At 42.0% G+C, this 17,103-nt stretch overlaps 1 protein-coding gene across 1 annotated transcript in view; it reads right to left on the bottom strand.

Annotated features, from left to right (window-relative positions):
- STMN2 (stathmin 2) overlaps positions 1-14,855 on the bottom strand; it is a 37,240-nt gene extending 22,385 nt beyond the window's left edge. The window contains exon 1 of the mRNA XM_035126226.3: positions 14,511-14,855. Coding sequence (XP_034982117.1) covers positions 14,511-14,529 — 19 coding nt within the window. The 5' untranslated portion in view covers positions 14,530-14,855. The remainder of the gene's footprint in view (positions 1-14,510) is intronic.
- Positions 14,856-17,103: the final 2,248 nt, after the last annotated feature.

The raw sequence follows: 17,103 nt of genomic DNA, 5'->3' as shown, positions 1-17,103 counted from the left end.
ATGCCATTTACCTTCCCGCCAGAGCGGTCCCTATTTATCTACTTGCACTTTGACGTGCTTTCGAACTGCTAGGTTGGCAGGAGCTGGGACCAAGCAACGGGAGCTCACCCCGTCACAGGGATTCGAACCGCCGACCTTCTGATCAGCAAGCTCTAGGCTCTGTGCTTTAACCCACAGCACCACCTGCGACCTCATAATTAAGTAGTTAAGTACAAATTTATCTAGATTGCAATGTCCCCAGGGCTTATGTATGTAAAGGTGTAAACATTAAAACACAATATTAAACGTAAATGTAAATGTAAACATTAAAACACAATATTAAAAAAAGTTTTAAACAACTTACAACCACAAAAAATAAGATGGGTCCTAAAATATATATACAGTACTCCAGGAGTCAAAAACCAGCGAAAAGAGGTGTGTTTCCAGCATACTCTGGAAGCTGTATAATGAAGGTGCCAGACCCAGTTCTGTGGGGAGGGAATTCCACAACTTGGGGGCCACCACAGAGGAATGCCCATTCCCAGGCCACCACCCCAAACCTCTGAGGGTGGAGGAACTACCAAGAGGACCCCATCTGCCAATCTCAGTACCCAAGAGGATCTTTAGAGAAGTAGGTGGTCTTTCAGATATTTGGGGCTTGAGTCTACACTGCTTGGCAGTGGCTTCTTAAAGAAGCACCAACTTGCATTTGTCAGCTGTATGAGTTAAAGGACTTTCTAAGAATCTGCAGAGAATGTTCATAAATACTGAACTAATTCTGAATAGAGCCAGGGTGGTAGATGCCCATTCAAAGGATCACAAAAGAATTCACTGTAGAAGTTTGCCACATTTTGGAGTGAATTAAGACTTCAGCTTACTTTACTCTAACCCAGAGACCAGGTATCTCAGGCTGGGTGGCCAAGCCGCTCTGTCTGCTCTTCCCAGACCACGCTTCTCCACGACCAGCCTGGCTGCACCTTCTCCTCAAGTGTTTTTGCCTGACTGGAATGTGTCCCTGAAATCTGATAAGGCCTTTTACCTGCCTGGATGGAGGATACAGATATGTGCATGCATGGGTGGAAACCAGCCTACTGCACAAAGGTAAAATTCACAATCAGTGACCTGCTTACTTTTGCCTCAGGCTCTGCCTCCCACTAGCATGTGGTACCCCCCGCCCCCAGGAAGTTAGCCAAAGGAAATGAAACATTGGCTGAAAAACTTTCCACACCCTTTCTTCAGCCTGTGCCAAAACAGCTTAATAAAGCCTAGGTTCTCCCTAAAAATAGTGCCCCAAGACAGAAGATATGATGACTAAATTCTACTCAAGAGCTCCTAAATCAGGGCAACACAGTTTGTGATCCATCTATATGTGCTGCCTCACCAGAGGTCTAGAAAACCTCCATTGCTCCTACAAGATTTGCAAAAGAGGTGTTATCAAGCTCCTGCTGCTTTTTGATAGCTGATAGGAAATAGTACAAAATACAGTCTGCATGCAATTTTGAGGTCAGGCAAGCTGAATGGAGGCTACCTGCCATCTCATATATGCCTGCATGACAGTTGCTTAGCACTACCCCCACCCCAGTGTTTTTACACTCCCAAGCAGGCAGCAGAACCTGGGGGTTGATCAAATCCCTGGTGGGGGTTATAGGGCCGCATTTAGCTTGGAGGGAGCGATCCCAAGCTGTGTAGGCTTAGTTTAGCATTTGAGAGTACTTGATGGATGACACACAATTATATTTAGTATCTTGGAACTGGTGTACAATAGTTTTAAAAACACAAGTCTATGGTTTAGTAATATGCAAGGATATCTAGCACCTGGCAGTACTTGATAGTTGGCATGTAATAGTTTTTTGACAGTACTTGATGTTGCTGAATAGTATGCAATGGCATTTAACTAAGTAAATGAATTCGGTATTAGAGAGCTGGCAGCTTTTTCTATTTGACAGCTTCCAAAAACAAAACAACCAATAGGTACTAACAATACCAAACCACTCAAAATTCTGAAGTAATATTCTCCATTCAAAAATATTCCTTTGGAAATCTCATATTTTAAAATTTAAACATTGAAAAGAGGAAATTTGCTGATTCCTTGCTAATATAAGACTGTCTCCAAAATACGTACTGCTAACTAGCCAGCCAGCCTAGTCAACATGAGATTGAACTATTACCAACAATCTTATTATATATTATTACTGGACTCAATCCAGAGGTCTCATTTTCTCCCATGTTAAGAAGTGGTGGGAAGCTGGTTTTTGTGGATTTTTCCCTCCTGCGGCCCCTAAATATCTGTTTCAGTGGATTGGAGGAGCCCCTCTGGTACCATGTTGAAGCTGGCTGGAAGAAGATGGATGAGTCAGTCAAAATCACTTCCTTCCCCTTGTTTCAGGTGGAGCTTCCACAAGAGGTGTAGTGGTCTGGGATCATAAGGGATTGGTGAGTCAAAGACCCATTACAACCGTATACAGTATTTGCAGCAGGGTCCCAGCGGAGACCTTGTCTCCAATGTCCTAGAGCTGTCCATTCATCATGAAATGGGAGGTTTTTTTTTAAGCCAATGATTGGAGCCAATCAGAGTGAAAGGAGATGGGTCAGCCAGAGGATTGGCTCCTAGGGTCACTCTATAGGAGCATAGCTGCCAAGTTTTCCCTTTTCTCGCGAGGAAGCCTATTCAGCATAAGGGAAAATCCCTTAAAAAGGGGGATAACTTGGCAGCTATGTATAGGAGGCAAGTGGGAACAACACCAAGGAGGAGTTTATCTGTATGCTCCCAAACTAAGCATTTAGGAACATAGAAAACACAGGGCGCTTCGGTGTCAAGAGAATGGTGTACAAATGCTATTACGTACAATGGAACTTCAAGGAAAACACAGCTAAAGTCATTCCAAAATAAGGTACTGGAGCACTCCAAATCATTTGCCCATGTATGCATGCATAAAATAGCAGATCTAGCTGAAAGGCAACACTTGGAGATCCCAGCATTGATCACTGAGATGCACCCCTAATAATAATAATAATAATTATTATTATTATTATTATTATTATTATTATTATTATTATTATTATATAATCTTAAAAGGGGCATGGCTGTGAGGGGGCATGGTTCTGAGGAGACATGGCTGTGACTTATCAAGAAGGGACCCTGCATTTTAAATTTTGCCACTACATTACTGGTCTCCACTGGACTTAGGTCCCTTCTGGAAATGGACAAAGTCTTTCTATTCATGGAAGGTAACTCTGAATATAACCCACAATGTTAAAAGTTAGGTGTACTTCTGATATAAATTGGCATGATGCTATAGAGATACTGTATAGTGTTGTAGAGAATGTGAAGGAAGAACCAGAATTGCTTTTGTATGAAGCAAACATTTTTGGATAGCTATTTTTAAATGCTTCTTAAAATTAGGGCTATTTGGTTGAATGTTCAGTTGGGCTACCCATATCTTTGAGTTGCTGCTTAGGGATGTTTATTAGTCTTGCATATCTCCTCCTCCTCCTGCTACTACTAACAGCCTCTATTCACCTGGTTAATTTGTTTTGGTGATTTACTGGAAGCTTGTATGGTCTTCTATCTGTAACAGAGACAATATATTTAGTGAATACCATATTAATATGAATACTAAGCCCTAGCTTGCATGTTTTGTAATGATCACATGCCTACTCATGAGAAGTGTAAAAAATTGAAAGGAGCCAGTACAAATATGTCCTATGGCCCTTACAAAAGGCCTCTGTAAATATCCTCTCAAAAATCCACAGTGCATGACACAGGGGAGGTATGTCTGCATCATTTTGTGTTTCTGCCTCTTTCTCTGCTCTTTTAGATGTGGCAGCCATTTTGTGTTATGTCAGACACCGCACAGCAGCCATTTTGTGACTGACGCCCATGGCCCTTGCTCAAAAGCCAAATGTGCTCACTTGCCTCGAAAGGTTGGTGACCCCCTAGAACAGGCATAGGCAAACTCGGCCCTCCAGATGTGTTGGGACTGCAACTCCCACCATCCCTAGCTAACAGGACCAGTGGTCAGGGATGATGGGAGTTGTAGTCCCAAAACATCTGGAGGGCCGAGTTTGCCTATGCCTGTCCTAGAATGCTACATGTAGCACAGATCCTTAGACAGATACATGAGGACCATACTAGAATGGGCATGTCTAATGCTTTGACTTTGTCTTGCTTTTTTTGCTACCTCTGAGATAAAGCATGTAAAGAAACATCTCTTGCTGCTGATGGTTCTTGGTTACAGTTACTGTATGTGTCTACTGTACTGTAATGAATTTTTAGTGGGGGGCTGTGTTGAGGTACCCTTTCTTAGTGTTTGGACAATAACTTTGTCTTTGGTAGAAGTTGCCTTGAGCTCTTCAAAACAACTTGTAAAATGTTTTTAAATAGATAAAGTCGTAAGTGGTAAGCAGGGCACTGGGTACCATGTTTCAAAACCGTAGTGGTATTTGTTGGGAGCTGGAACCCCTTAGATAAGGGTGGGAGAGAGCAGTGATTATTGGTTTGTGGTTTTTTTATTTTTTATCATGTATTTTGTGCTTTTATATTGTGTTTTTATGTTGTGAACCACCCTGAGAACTGTGGATGGAGGGCAGTGCACACATTTAATGAATAAACAAAACAAAACATGTAAGGCAGAAGGCAAGGAGCCCCAGAGAAGGCAGAACCAGAGACAATGACAAGGCACAGCCAACTAACTTTGCCTCCATCCTAATCCCTGCTGAGTTCTACAACAGCAAGGAGGAAGAAACGGAGAGGCTGTGCCACTCCCCAACTCCCCGATTGGTAGTAAGCAAGAAGACAGGCAGTTAGGATTTGGTTGAGGGCAGACTGGCGGGGAGGTGCCCCATTTGCCCTAATGGACCAGATTCTTAAAACACCCACACTTAGAAAATTTGCTCAGCCAAACCAAAGGGCATGTTTAGCCTGAAGAAGAGAAGGTTAAGGGGTGATATGATAGCCATGTTCAAATATATAAAAGGATGTCATATAGAAGAGGGTGAAAGGTTGTTTTCTGCTGCTCCAGAGAAACGGACACGGAGCAATGGATTCAAGCTACAAGAAAGAAGATTCCACCTAAACATTAGGAAGAACTGTTCGACAGTGGAATTTGCTGCCAAGGAGTGTGGTGGAGTCTCCTTCCTTGGAGGTCTTTAAGCGGAGGCTTGACAGCCATCTGTCAGGAATGCTTTGATGGTGTTTCCTGCTTGGCAGGGGGTTGGACTGGATGGCCCTTGTGGTCTCTTCCAACTCTATGATTCTATGAAACAGTGGTTGGTTACCACTAGGAGCAGAAAATAAAGGTACAGACTGAAGCAACACCAATAGGAAGGGAAGTAGGAGGGGAAGAAAATACCTTAGCAAGAATTGGGAGCAATCTAATGCCCCCTTTCCACTGGAGTATGTCCCACTGAATTTAGTGATATTTCCTTCTCAGTAGATACACATAGGCTAGCTAGTCACATTCAATTAAGTGGGCCTTACTTCTGAGAACATAGGATCACCCTGTTAACGCAGCCTAAAGTTTAAATAGTGCTTTGTCAGATTCATCCATCTCAAGCGCTCATCCTAACTGAAATACTTCAGGACAATTACAATATATATGTGAGTGTTTTAGATAAATAAGGAAACTTTCACTGGAATCAGCTAAAGATGAACTGATAATTGTTATATATACAATTACTGAAATTGGGTGTGTGCCATGGACGGCAGCACTGCCATTTTTATCTGAGTCACATTAAAGTCTTTGATATGTTCCTAGCAATTTTCTGCTTTTAGTTTTGTTCTTCTCATGACAATTATCTCAGAAATCCATTTTAGTTATGGTTGATTGGAATACAACCTTTAAAAGCAGTCTTTGCAAATTAAGCTGAATAGATCAAGTAAAAATACTTGTATTTAATAGTACCATTAAAAAACCAGATGACTGAAAGAGCTACTTATTTTTAAGAAAATAATCCTCATAATATGGCATAATCTTCAAATGTCATTTTCAGTATATTGCATGAAAATATTAATCCAAAACTCAAAATAGTAATTATTAATGTCACTTTTCTGCTCCCACAAATTCTATTGTGTTCTGACACAGCTGCACAATCAATATCAAATGTAAGAATTGGCACAGGGTGAAATTAAAATAAATCTTGGTTCTGTTTTCGGATTGCCCTAAGATATCCTAACAAAAAAAATTCTTATCAGCTTTGAAAATGGCTGGCTTAGAATCATGCATATACTTCAGGCTGTCATGTGAGCAGGATATAAAAGCTTATAATCATAATTCTACATCCTACCAAAATATGGTTCGTCAGAAAGGTCCATAGTTCAGCCTGAAGCAGCAAAGCAGGAATGGGTATACCAGCCCTTACATGCACAGTGTATAATGTGAGAGAGTTTAACATTAAGCTTGTGTAAGCAGAACTATGTGACTTGGCTCTAAAGTAGTGTCTGGAGATGAGCATTAACTGCTTTCAGAGCTGGAAGTGATACAATAAGACATTTTGCTTTCCACAGTACACACACTCATACCCACAGTCAACTATGTGCACAGGTTTTGCATATTTTGAGAAATGCAGGTGCTTTGGTATAGGTATTGTTAATAATAATAATAATTTTATTATTTATACCCCGCCCATCCAGCTGGGTTTCCCTAGCCACTCTGGGTGGCTCCCAACAGAATTAACAGCATAATAAAACATCGAACGTTAAACACTTGCCTAAACAGGGCTGCCTTCAGATGTCTTCTAAAATTCAGATAGTTGTTTATTTCCTTGATATCTGATGGGAGGGCGTTCCACAGGGCCTGGTGCCCTGTAACCTCACTTCTCACAGTGAGGGAACTGCCAGAAGGCCCTTGAAGCTGGACCTCAGTGTCTGTGCTGAACGATGGGGTGGAGATGCTCCTTAAGGTATATGGGGAATTTTATGTTCCATTATCTATGACCTCTAGGCCATGGGCCTGATGTGGCCTGCCATAGCTTGTTCTAGCAGAGGTGGGCAGGAGGGTTGCAGGGAGGAGAGCAAGAGATATGGCAACCACGGGAGAAGAGCTTTGAAAGTGTAGAGCAGTCCAACTGCTAGTTGACCTGATCTGTAATTTCAGAGGTTTCTCTTGGGCCATTGACCAACAGAAAGAAAGACTCTTGTGTAAAACTCTGGACAGCTGCTACCACTTAATGTTGACTAGGGGCCACTATCCTGTGTAGTCCAACAACACATTGAAGATCACAGGTGGTTGTGATTATGATTGTGGACATCATATTATGATACCTAAATATTTTCTTCCTTGAATACATAACTTTTCAATGTAGTGTTTCTAAAGAACTTGGATGCCATGTTGGGTAAAGTCAACAACAAGAATGTATTTGGCTTCACAGATCAAATGAGCCTATCTCCAGATTTCAGCATGGGTCATTCCAACATCCTCATTAATTTGTTGCCAGTTTGCTTTTGTTCGACATGATTCCTATGGGATATGTGGTGGTCCAAAAGAATAGTCACAGACCTGTGTCTTTAATCATCTGTCTGCCCCAATCAGATGCAAAGAGTGGAAGTCTGAATTATAGTGAGGAATGTTGAACCCTCTTTTTGCTTATTACTATTATTGCTGTTGTAAGTCCCTTTGGGTTGCCTTGGGTAAGATAAAGTGACTAACAAATTTAATAAATACTACTACTACGGTACTAAAATTTGTTTTATAGTTATATTATAAATGTGTATATATATATATATATATTGGATGGGCTTGATTTTATATAGAGACAGACTGCTTTTGTTTCATTAGGCAGCATCTTTGAAGCATTTATTTTGGAGGAAAATAATCAAATGGATGGTGAACTAGTGTGACACCGCTAGGGTAGTGTACAAAGTGTAGGACTCTGGTTCAAATTCCTACTTTTTGCCACAAAATTCATTGGGTGTCTATGGGCCTGCCATTATGACTCCCTTCAGATGTTATGGCACCAGACCCATGTCCCAGTTGCACAGAAAAATAATATTCAAGTAGGCAGCCGTGTTGGTCTGACGCAGTCGAAATAAATTAAAAAATTGTCCAGTAGAACCTTAGAGACCAACTAAGCTTGTTCTGGGTATAAGTTTTTGTGTGCATGAAGAAGTGTGCATGCACACGAAAACGTATACCCAGAACAAACTTAGTTGGTCTATAAGGTGCTATTGGACAATTTTTAAAATTTATTTAGAAAAATAATATGGCTGTGTAGATATGATTTTTTAAAGCAAAACATCTCATTGGGTAAGGAATGTAGGAGCCTCACTCTGACTGCCACATACCTTTCTACAATCCCTCTCTCAATATGCTTTCTTCCCATAGTCAAGCTCATTTCCAATATCTGAGCTCAACAGAGGAAGATCCCCCTGCAGTATGTGTACATCATATATTGTTAGACTCCACCATCCCAAACTATGGGCTATGCTAGCTGGGGCTCATGGAAGCCGATGTCCCACAACCTCTCAAGAGTACCACATTGGCTACCCCTGATGTAGAGGAGAGTTGGAGAACCACTTTATAATGCTCCTTTAAATGCGGACCATCTCATTTTCTCTGGGAATGGAGCAGATATGTGTTTAAATAGATGATCCTTGCCCCTGCCCAGGATAAATGCAAACAGGGTTTGTTCTCTGTTATGAGTGGCTTGAAGGAATGCCAAGGCAGAAATCTAATAAAGTACTGTATAAATCAGGGGAACCTGTGGACCACTAGATGTTGCTGAACTACAAACTCCCATCAGCCCCAGCAAGCATGGCCAATGGCTAGGGATGATGGGAGCTGTTGTTCAGCAACATTAGTAGGGCCACAGGTTCCCCAACCCTGATATAAATCGCAAGGAAACATTACAAACACAACTTGCAACTGCTTATAACTCAGACAGAAACACATTTCAAATTTTAGTACAGAATTGTATAAAGATGGGGGGGGGATTATGGAAACCGGTAACAGCTATGTATCTGAGACTTCTCTGGCCTTGCCATGTGACACAGCTTCTGGATTCCAGAGACCACAACAAGCCAATAGAGATTTTAGGACTATACATACTCTCTAATCCTCAGTTATACATGTTGTTGTTGTTGTTCTTCTTCTTCTTGTTGTTGTTGTATTAATGATATAGACAATTATATTCAGAAGTGTGTACTGGCTTTGGATCATGATGTTCTTATTTTTTTATCAAGAGAGCAGCTTCCTATAAATTTGGCAACATGAACTCCTTGACACTTTCTGAAGACTGAGTTACTAGTCTTTAAAAATCAAGTTGAACAACATAAGCATGCATACCAAAGAATGGTGGACATTCTGAGAAAAATAATAGCATTCTTGTTCCGTTTTAGGCCAAATTCTGCCCTACTATTTTGTGCAAGCGACACATTAATTACAGTGATCAGCACATTTTTGTCAAGCTGGCTATGATTTGGAAATCAAACCATGAAATAAAGCTGAAGTGTTGAAGATATGGTTTGAGGGTTATGGCCTAAGACATTTCCCCACATTAAACCCAATATTCTAATAAATTCACATTAATGATGCTGGTAGATGAGACACAATCCATTAGCCTGTATATGTCTAGGCACTTAAGCATGTGGTTGTCTAGCATCATGTGTCATAACCTAGTGATGCTTTTAGAATGGAGAGCAATGAACACGCTTCTGTCAGAGCTTAGCTCTTTTAAGTTCCATTGATTTCAGTGTGAGTGTTAAGTATGTGCTTAAATCTCTCCCCCATTTAAATCAGTGGCACTAAAAAGTGCTTAAATTTGGCTGTTCTTGATGGATTTAGAATAAAAGCTGTGACAGTTTGAAAAGAAATGGTATAGTTAGGTTTTGATAGGAAAAACATGACCAAAGCAGCAACAAATTGTCATGGGAGACGCAGAAAACCCCTGCAGATATGAATCAATATTCCTCGAAAACAAGGAACTATACATGTTTTTACTTAAACAATTTATATCTACCTTTATCTTAAAATTGGGCAACTTCCAATGGCTTTAAAATTACATAAAATACAAGTGCAATACAAAATAAAATGAGATATAAAAACACTGTAATTAACAAATCAAAGATCGCAGCCAGCTTCTATGGTAGAATAAAAGGTGGATTAAACAGGAATGGCTTAGCTGGTCTCAAGATTGCAGATAGTGAACTTTTCTAAGAAAGGGGCAACCAATTTTAGGGCTCCTTCCCCAGTATGAGTATTTGCTCATAATTAACAGTAAGCACCTTAGCCCTAAGTGCAATTTAACAGATGGTGGGACAAAGAGTTGGTGATAGCCATCACCAACTCTTCCTGGTAAGATTTTACAGTAGGAGTAGCCATCCTCCAGATCACATTTTTGAACTCAAAACTCCCATCAGTCCCAGCCAGCATGGCCAATCTTCAGAATAATGAGACTTGTAGTCCTGCAAAATCTGGAGGGCCACAGATTTCAGCACCCTGTTTTGCAGGCATTTACAGAATGCCAGACTAGATGGGCTTATTCCAGCAAGATGCCCCCTTATTGTAATTTCACATAGAAAGAGAATTCCTCTGACATGTACAGGTTTTCTTAACTTCCCAACTGAACACCCATTGCTCACTCTGGCCTATCTTTTAGTAGGAGAGGGCTTCTAGATCTGAGCATATGCCCTTGACATATTTCTTTGAAAAACAGTAACTGGCGAGGACCTCTGTGCTGAGCTGAAATGACCAGAATTCATGCAGTTCTTGGAAAGGTGGTATCTTGATGTCAGGGCCCATGTATGATGGAAAGTCAGCCTAAACCATTAAATAATGCTATACATCTATTGTCAAATCAGTGTCTAGTTCTTCATCTATTCATTGATCCATTTTCCTTGGAAGTATATATCCCACAGTGCAATTATTTGTCTTAAAAATAATTGACAGCCTTCCAGCTTAATGAGAACCAAGTGTTTCTCTCCCACACTGAGATGAAGACTGAATATCTGCGTTCCCTCTGGAATAGCAACTCTACTTCCCTACCCTAGGACATTAATCATTAATTTTGCAACTGGTATAGGATTCACCCCACCTCCCCCCTAGAACTCTGGTGCTGTTACAGGCTTAAGTTCAACAGATATAGCTTTCCCATCACTGTATCTTTTAGTGAGAAAAGGCAAAGAGCCTCAGTGAGGAAAGAAGATTACAACCATACCCAGTGGGAGGGGGAACAGATGGATTATATTTTAGCTACCAAAACATTCTTTCAAATTTGAATGTGTAAACAACTCAAAATAGTTTTGCATAAGCAGTTTTTCACTAGGGATATTTAGAGGAGATACAAAAGCTATCTTCAAATATTTGAAGGGCCGCCACAAAGACAATGGAGCAAATATGTTTTCTGTTGCTCCCCAGGGTGGGGCCTGAACCAATGGGCCCAAATTACAAGAGACAGGATTCAGACTAAGCGTCAGGAAGAGCCTCCTGATGGTTTGAGCCGTTTGGCAACAGAAGAGACTATCTCAGGAGGTGGTGAACTCTCCTTCATCAAAGGTTTTGAAAAAGAGGCTGGACAGCCACCTTGGGACATGGCTCAGCGGTTGAGCATCTGCTCCGCATGCAGAAGGTTCCACATTCAATCCCAGGCATCTCCAGGTGGGTCTGGGAAAGACCATTGTCTGAAACCAGGCTTGTCAGTGTAGACAATACTGAGTTTGATAGACCAATGGACTCAGTATAAGACAATTTCCTTCGTTCCCATGCTCTAATACAGTATTCAAAATATTTTGGGGGAAGAGCTGCAGCTCACTGGTAGACCATCTCCTTTGCATGCAGAAGGTCTTGTGTACAATCCCTGACATCTCCATGAAGGGCTGGGAGAGAACCCTGTTTGAAAAACTTGAGAACCACGGCCTGTCAGGGTAGACAATGCTGAATTAGATGGACCAATGGTCTAACTCAGTCTAAGGCAGCTTCCTAGTTCCTATGTTCCTTTCAAGGATGCTTTAGCAATGAATCTCTGAATTGGCAGGATGATCTCAGAGGTCTCTTTCAGCCGTATGACTTCAGTTCCATTTTTTATTTTATTTTTTAAAAAACTGAAAATGAAGATGTTATTGTCTATGCAGTAATGCAGTTAATCATGAGGGAGTTTTAAGAATAAGCCACTGCATTTATTTATGCTAGCAAACAATACCCTTGGTAAGTAAGTAAGGCAGGCCTGAATAGTGGAGTGACTAGGAAGGGTCTATTAATCACCAGGGTTAATCGGCAGCTGCTAGTGACTTTCGCCACCTCACCTGCATTGGATTCATGAAATCCTCTTTTGCCAAACCCTGAAGATCCCTTGCCGACTGTGGCTATGGAATTCTGAACAGGGGCCTTCTGCAGTGACCAGTCTCTGGCTGACTACAAATTATCAATACTGATTACCCGATTGCAGCATTGGGGAGGAGTGGGAAGGGGATGAGGCCAGACTCCTGTCTGGCTGCATTGGCATAAACAGCTGTCTCATGCCCTTCCCTCTGGAATAACAAAGCCCTCTGCCAGTGAGCTGGAGTGGCTTCCTGCAGCACTGAACACCTCGAAGCCCCACTTTAAGGAGTGGGGTTCAGTGAGCATCCGTATTAATTTTGGACTAGTGAGAGTGCAGCAAATGAGCAAGATTCCTAGGTGACGAGGCTTTTGTTTGCAAGAGGGAGGACCAGGGGGAAGGGGAAAAAAGAAAAAGAAATATGACATCTCCCCAAGTTGCCTGTGTGTCAGTTGGTGTGTTTTTTTGGGGGGGATCGGTACCCCCTTATAATATATTGGTTTCATTTTTTTGCAAAAGGTGGAGAAAAGAATTGGGTATTTTAAAAAGCCATTTCAAGATGTGTGATGCTGGTCGCCAAACCGTCTCTCTTCACTTCCCCAGTACCCACCGCGCCCTTCACTGCAATATCTGTTTTCTCCACCATAAAGCAGTTTTATTGCAGACTCAGTTTTGGGATGGAGACGAAAAAGTCAGAGAAAGAGAGAGAAGGGGAGAAGGAAAGAGGGGTCAGAGGGGCAAGAGAAAGCCCGTGGCACTCTTCCAAACGATGTTAAATAAATCAGGAGATTTTACTGACACCAAGAATAACCTTTCTTGGTATCAATTCCGAAAACACAGCTAGCTATGATCGCGACCTGCAGTCCTGACTGCTGGAGAGCTCTTGGTTAGCACTGCAATGAGCCGCTTTTCAGATGCGGAGGGAGGCTGGGTGCGGTGCAGGGGTGTGGCTGGGGGGTTGCTGAGTCTACATGTGTGTGCGTGGAGAGGGGGATTTGCTTCTGCTTTCAACGAGACAAAATAAAAACAAGGTCGCTGGAGGCATTACAGCAGGTGGGGCAATTCTAGCGGGGTGGGGAGAAGGAAGAGGTTTGTAATCCAGTGACCTACTTTTCTCTCTCCCCCCCCCCCAAAAAATCTGGCTACTAAAAGAACCAGCCTCTAGAGATCAAGGGGATCAGAGAGGTTGCTGCAGAAACAAACAACTGGAAGGGAGCGGAAAACCGATGCTGATAGCAAAAGCTGCAATTTGGAAAGGGCGAAGTGGCTTTTCTTTCCTGTCCTCCAGCCCCTTCTTTTTTCTTCCTTGCTAGCTGAGCGCTGGGAGTGGGTGGAAGAGAAAAAAAGCAGGGGAGGGGGAGGATTCCCCAGTGCGCCTGTGACTAGGCAGCAGCAGCAGCAGCAGCACCAACAGCGATATGGGTGGGGTCGCTCTGCATTGTGTCGGGCTGCTGGAGTCTGTGGCGTCGCTCTCTCTGCAGGTGCGCTCTCGCCGGGAACGCCCGGGGCAACGGCTGCATGGCAGCCTTACACAAAGAAAGCCAAGGCGACCGCAACCCTAAATCCCCACCCTACAACGGGGTAAGGGGGAAAACACACACACACACACCGTCCATCTTTAACACAAAGGCAGCGCAACCTAATTCTTAAACCCCCTTCTTCATTTCCTCTTCACGCAATAAAGATTGTTGGACTTAATGCCCTCTCCATCTAATCCAAAAAGACCGACCAATTTCGAGTGGAAAAGGACTGGTCAGTTTCCCCCAATGCATTCTGCTAAACTCCCACCGCCTCCGGTTGCAAACACCAGGCGATGAGCAGGGCGTGATTTTAGGAGGCTGAAAACAACTCCGCATAAAACACAGAATAACTTGTTCCTTTTTGACACACGCCAGTCCCACAAAAGTGCTCTGGAAATGGAGCTTCGGGTTTACCTGACCCAAAACACTAAACGAGACCGCTAGGATTGCAATCGGATTGCACTGTTAAATACTCCGGATGAACTGATTTGTGGCTAGAGGTGTAAAACAATCGAAGTGAATTGTTCTTTTAAAAAGTAAACCAGAGACTTATAAGGAACCCTCGAATTCCCAGCTGCTTCCAGGTTTTGGCTGTAAAAAATAAATAAAAAAACAACAACCCAAGGAGAATAATAGAAATAAAAACAATATTTTTGATTATTAGTATTATCAGCGCTCCGTCAGCACCACGGAGAGCGGGTTTCTAGAATAGAGCAGCTATTATACAGGATGAAGACAAAAGAGATGGTGCTATTTCCTTACCCATTGCAGTTTTAGCCATTGTGAGGTGTACAGACGCTCAGAGGTTGTGAAGGCAAAGAGGTCCAGCTACAGCAGTGGAGGGAGAGAGAGAGAGAGAGAAGACTAAGGCACTGAGTCAGCAGAGCGGGGCTGTGCAAAAGAAAGAGCAAGAGGCAGGAGCCCATGAATAATTATTACTCCTCTATCCAAGCAGATTGGCTCGAGAGGTCCCCTGACATGACTCCTGCAGAGCTAGAATCTCCAAGCATTAAATATTGATCTGCCAATGGTGATGGAGTATAAAGTGCCAGAATGCGGTTTGAAATGGAAATTGGCTCTTGAATGCTGCTACCCCCCCCTTTCGCTTTCCTTTCAGTGGTACATTCCATGTCAAATGCTTAATGTCTTACATGAAAAGCCTATTGGTCTTGAAATCTCTGGCTGTTGCTACCTGTAAAACAGGCACAAATGCACTTTAACATGTTTTATGGTACTAATAGGAGGAGGCTGGGGAGAACATTAGACTAAAATTACCTAGTATTACAGCTGATTTTGCACCCATGCAGTGGAATTATATGTATATTGGCTGTAATCCTATGTACATTGTCCTGTGAGTAAGGCCTATGGAGGTCAGGGAGACCTACCTCTGAGTAGACATGCATCAGATTTCATCATGAGTGTATTGCTAACACCAATAGTTCACTGCTTTTTAATGTGTTTTGGTTTGCCTCTTATCAACTCTTCTTGTTATCATGCATATCAAAAAAATAGCAGGTAGCCAATAACTGAAAAAAGTAAATGTGGGATCATCACTGCAAGATTCCAAAATAAGAAGAGAAAATATGAAGTTTGACATCCACATTGTTAAGAAATATAGAATGATAAGGCAGAGAAAGTGTGATGGCTGCCAAATGCATTAATGGAAAATGTACAGCTTCATTTGCTTATGTACAGTATGTGTCTGAAATTTGGGAACAGGGGAAATTCTCTTGTGAACCCAATGTGGGACAAGAATGAACCTGTTCTTTCCTCTTCTGCGGAGTGGTGACAATGGAGAAATAAAATTTTATTATGAGGTGGCCTCATTGGAGTGTGGGAAGGATCAGCACTATCCTCTATTCCATCAGTGTGAAATGAACTGTTAGCTCGATGGAGTGTGTATAAACCATAGGGTTTTTAAAATGAAGAATGGAAATGGCCTATTCACCACCGTCTTCCAGTATTTTAGTGCTCTAAACAATATAGAAACAATAAGAAAGTGGCAAAGCTTGGCCTGAGACTAGCCAATATAAATATAAGCAGTCGAGAAATTGCAAAATGATCAGAATACAATCCTGAGGGGGAAAATGTGTTTCAAGTGGCTCAACATCTCTCTTGTTCTCTCTGATGCAATTATATATCCAGGTGATGATAATTATCTGATTTAATTTCTGCTGCCATGTTTCCCTTCCTTTGTCACAACTAAGCACTAATGTGATTGCCAAAAGGGCTGTGTGTGTGTGTGTGTGTGTGTGTGAGAGAGAGAGAGAGAGAGAGAGAGAAGGACATCCACCCTCCCCTCTGACCCAGTAGAGCAAAAGCATCAATTTGTGCTTTCACCTGATAATTTGAGTTCGAGAGAATTGAAATTCATGTAAGATACTGACTCAAAGATGGTGTGCTAGAAAGGACTATGAACACAGCTTGGGGCGGGGGCGGGGCTAAGAACTAATACCAGTGATCTTCTTTCTTTTGTAATATTTGATAGTCAAAGTGATGGAATTAAATAGTATCCTGAGATTTACCACAACACATACTTCTTTGTGAGTGAAAATAATTGTGAGGTAGCTATGATGAAAATGATTGGTGGGAGGGATTTGTCAGGCACCCACTGTGTGTGTGTGTGTGTGTGTGTGTGTGTGTGTGTGTGTGTGTGATGTTAGGATTTTCACTCTCTAATTTTTAAACACATCTCACCTTTGTCTCACTTGAACATCCAAGGCTGGTTATAAGAATATCAAAAAGCCAAAAATGCTAAAATCACATAATTATGATTTAAAACAACACTACCCCAGAAAATCCAGTAGAGAACTAAAACACAATTAAATTTTTTAAAGCATCAGGGCAGATTTCATTTGTCATACTTCAAAAATCCCCCCGGAACATCTGTGCCTTCACAATATTCTGAAAACCAAGAAGGAGCAAAGCATTCTCAGGAAGGGGGTTCCAGAGTCTGGATGCAATTACTGAAAATCCCCTCCTTCTGTTATTATGGGCTCCAAAGCACAATAGCAGCATTTTGAATTGGGGCCAGAAGTAAACTGTAAGGCAATGTTATAGGTTCCATGCAATGAGTCCCAGTTAAGATCCTCTCAGGTGCATTTTGAACCAATTAAAATTTCTAAGCAACTATTACAAGCAGGTCCACATAGGCAGTAATTTGGTCTGGCTGTTGCCAGGGCATGTACAGCTAGGACTAGGTGAGATGTTCCCGGAAACAAAGGTGTTTGCGCATTCTAGCGGAAGCCCCAAATTGTAAACCTGACTTCAGAAAGTGATTTGGAGTCACTGGTATATTGGGTAAATCTTGCCCAAATTTTCAGACTGGGATGGCAGTTTACAGCATGATGTGAGG

This window comes from Zootoca vivipara, chromosome 8 (assembly GCF_965207765.1).
Source record: "Zootoca vivipara chromosome 8, rZooViv2.hap1.1, whole genome shotgun sequence".
Lineage (NCBI taxonomy): Eukaryota > Metazoa > Chordata > Lepidosauria > Squamata > Lacertidae > Zootoca > Zootoca vivipara.
The sequence above is the reverse complement of the archived record's forward strand: the minus strand, read 5'-3'. Positions and strand labels throughout refer to the sequence as shown.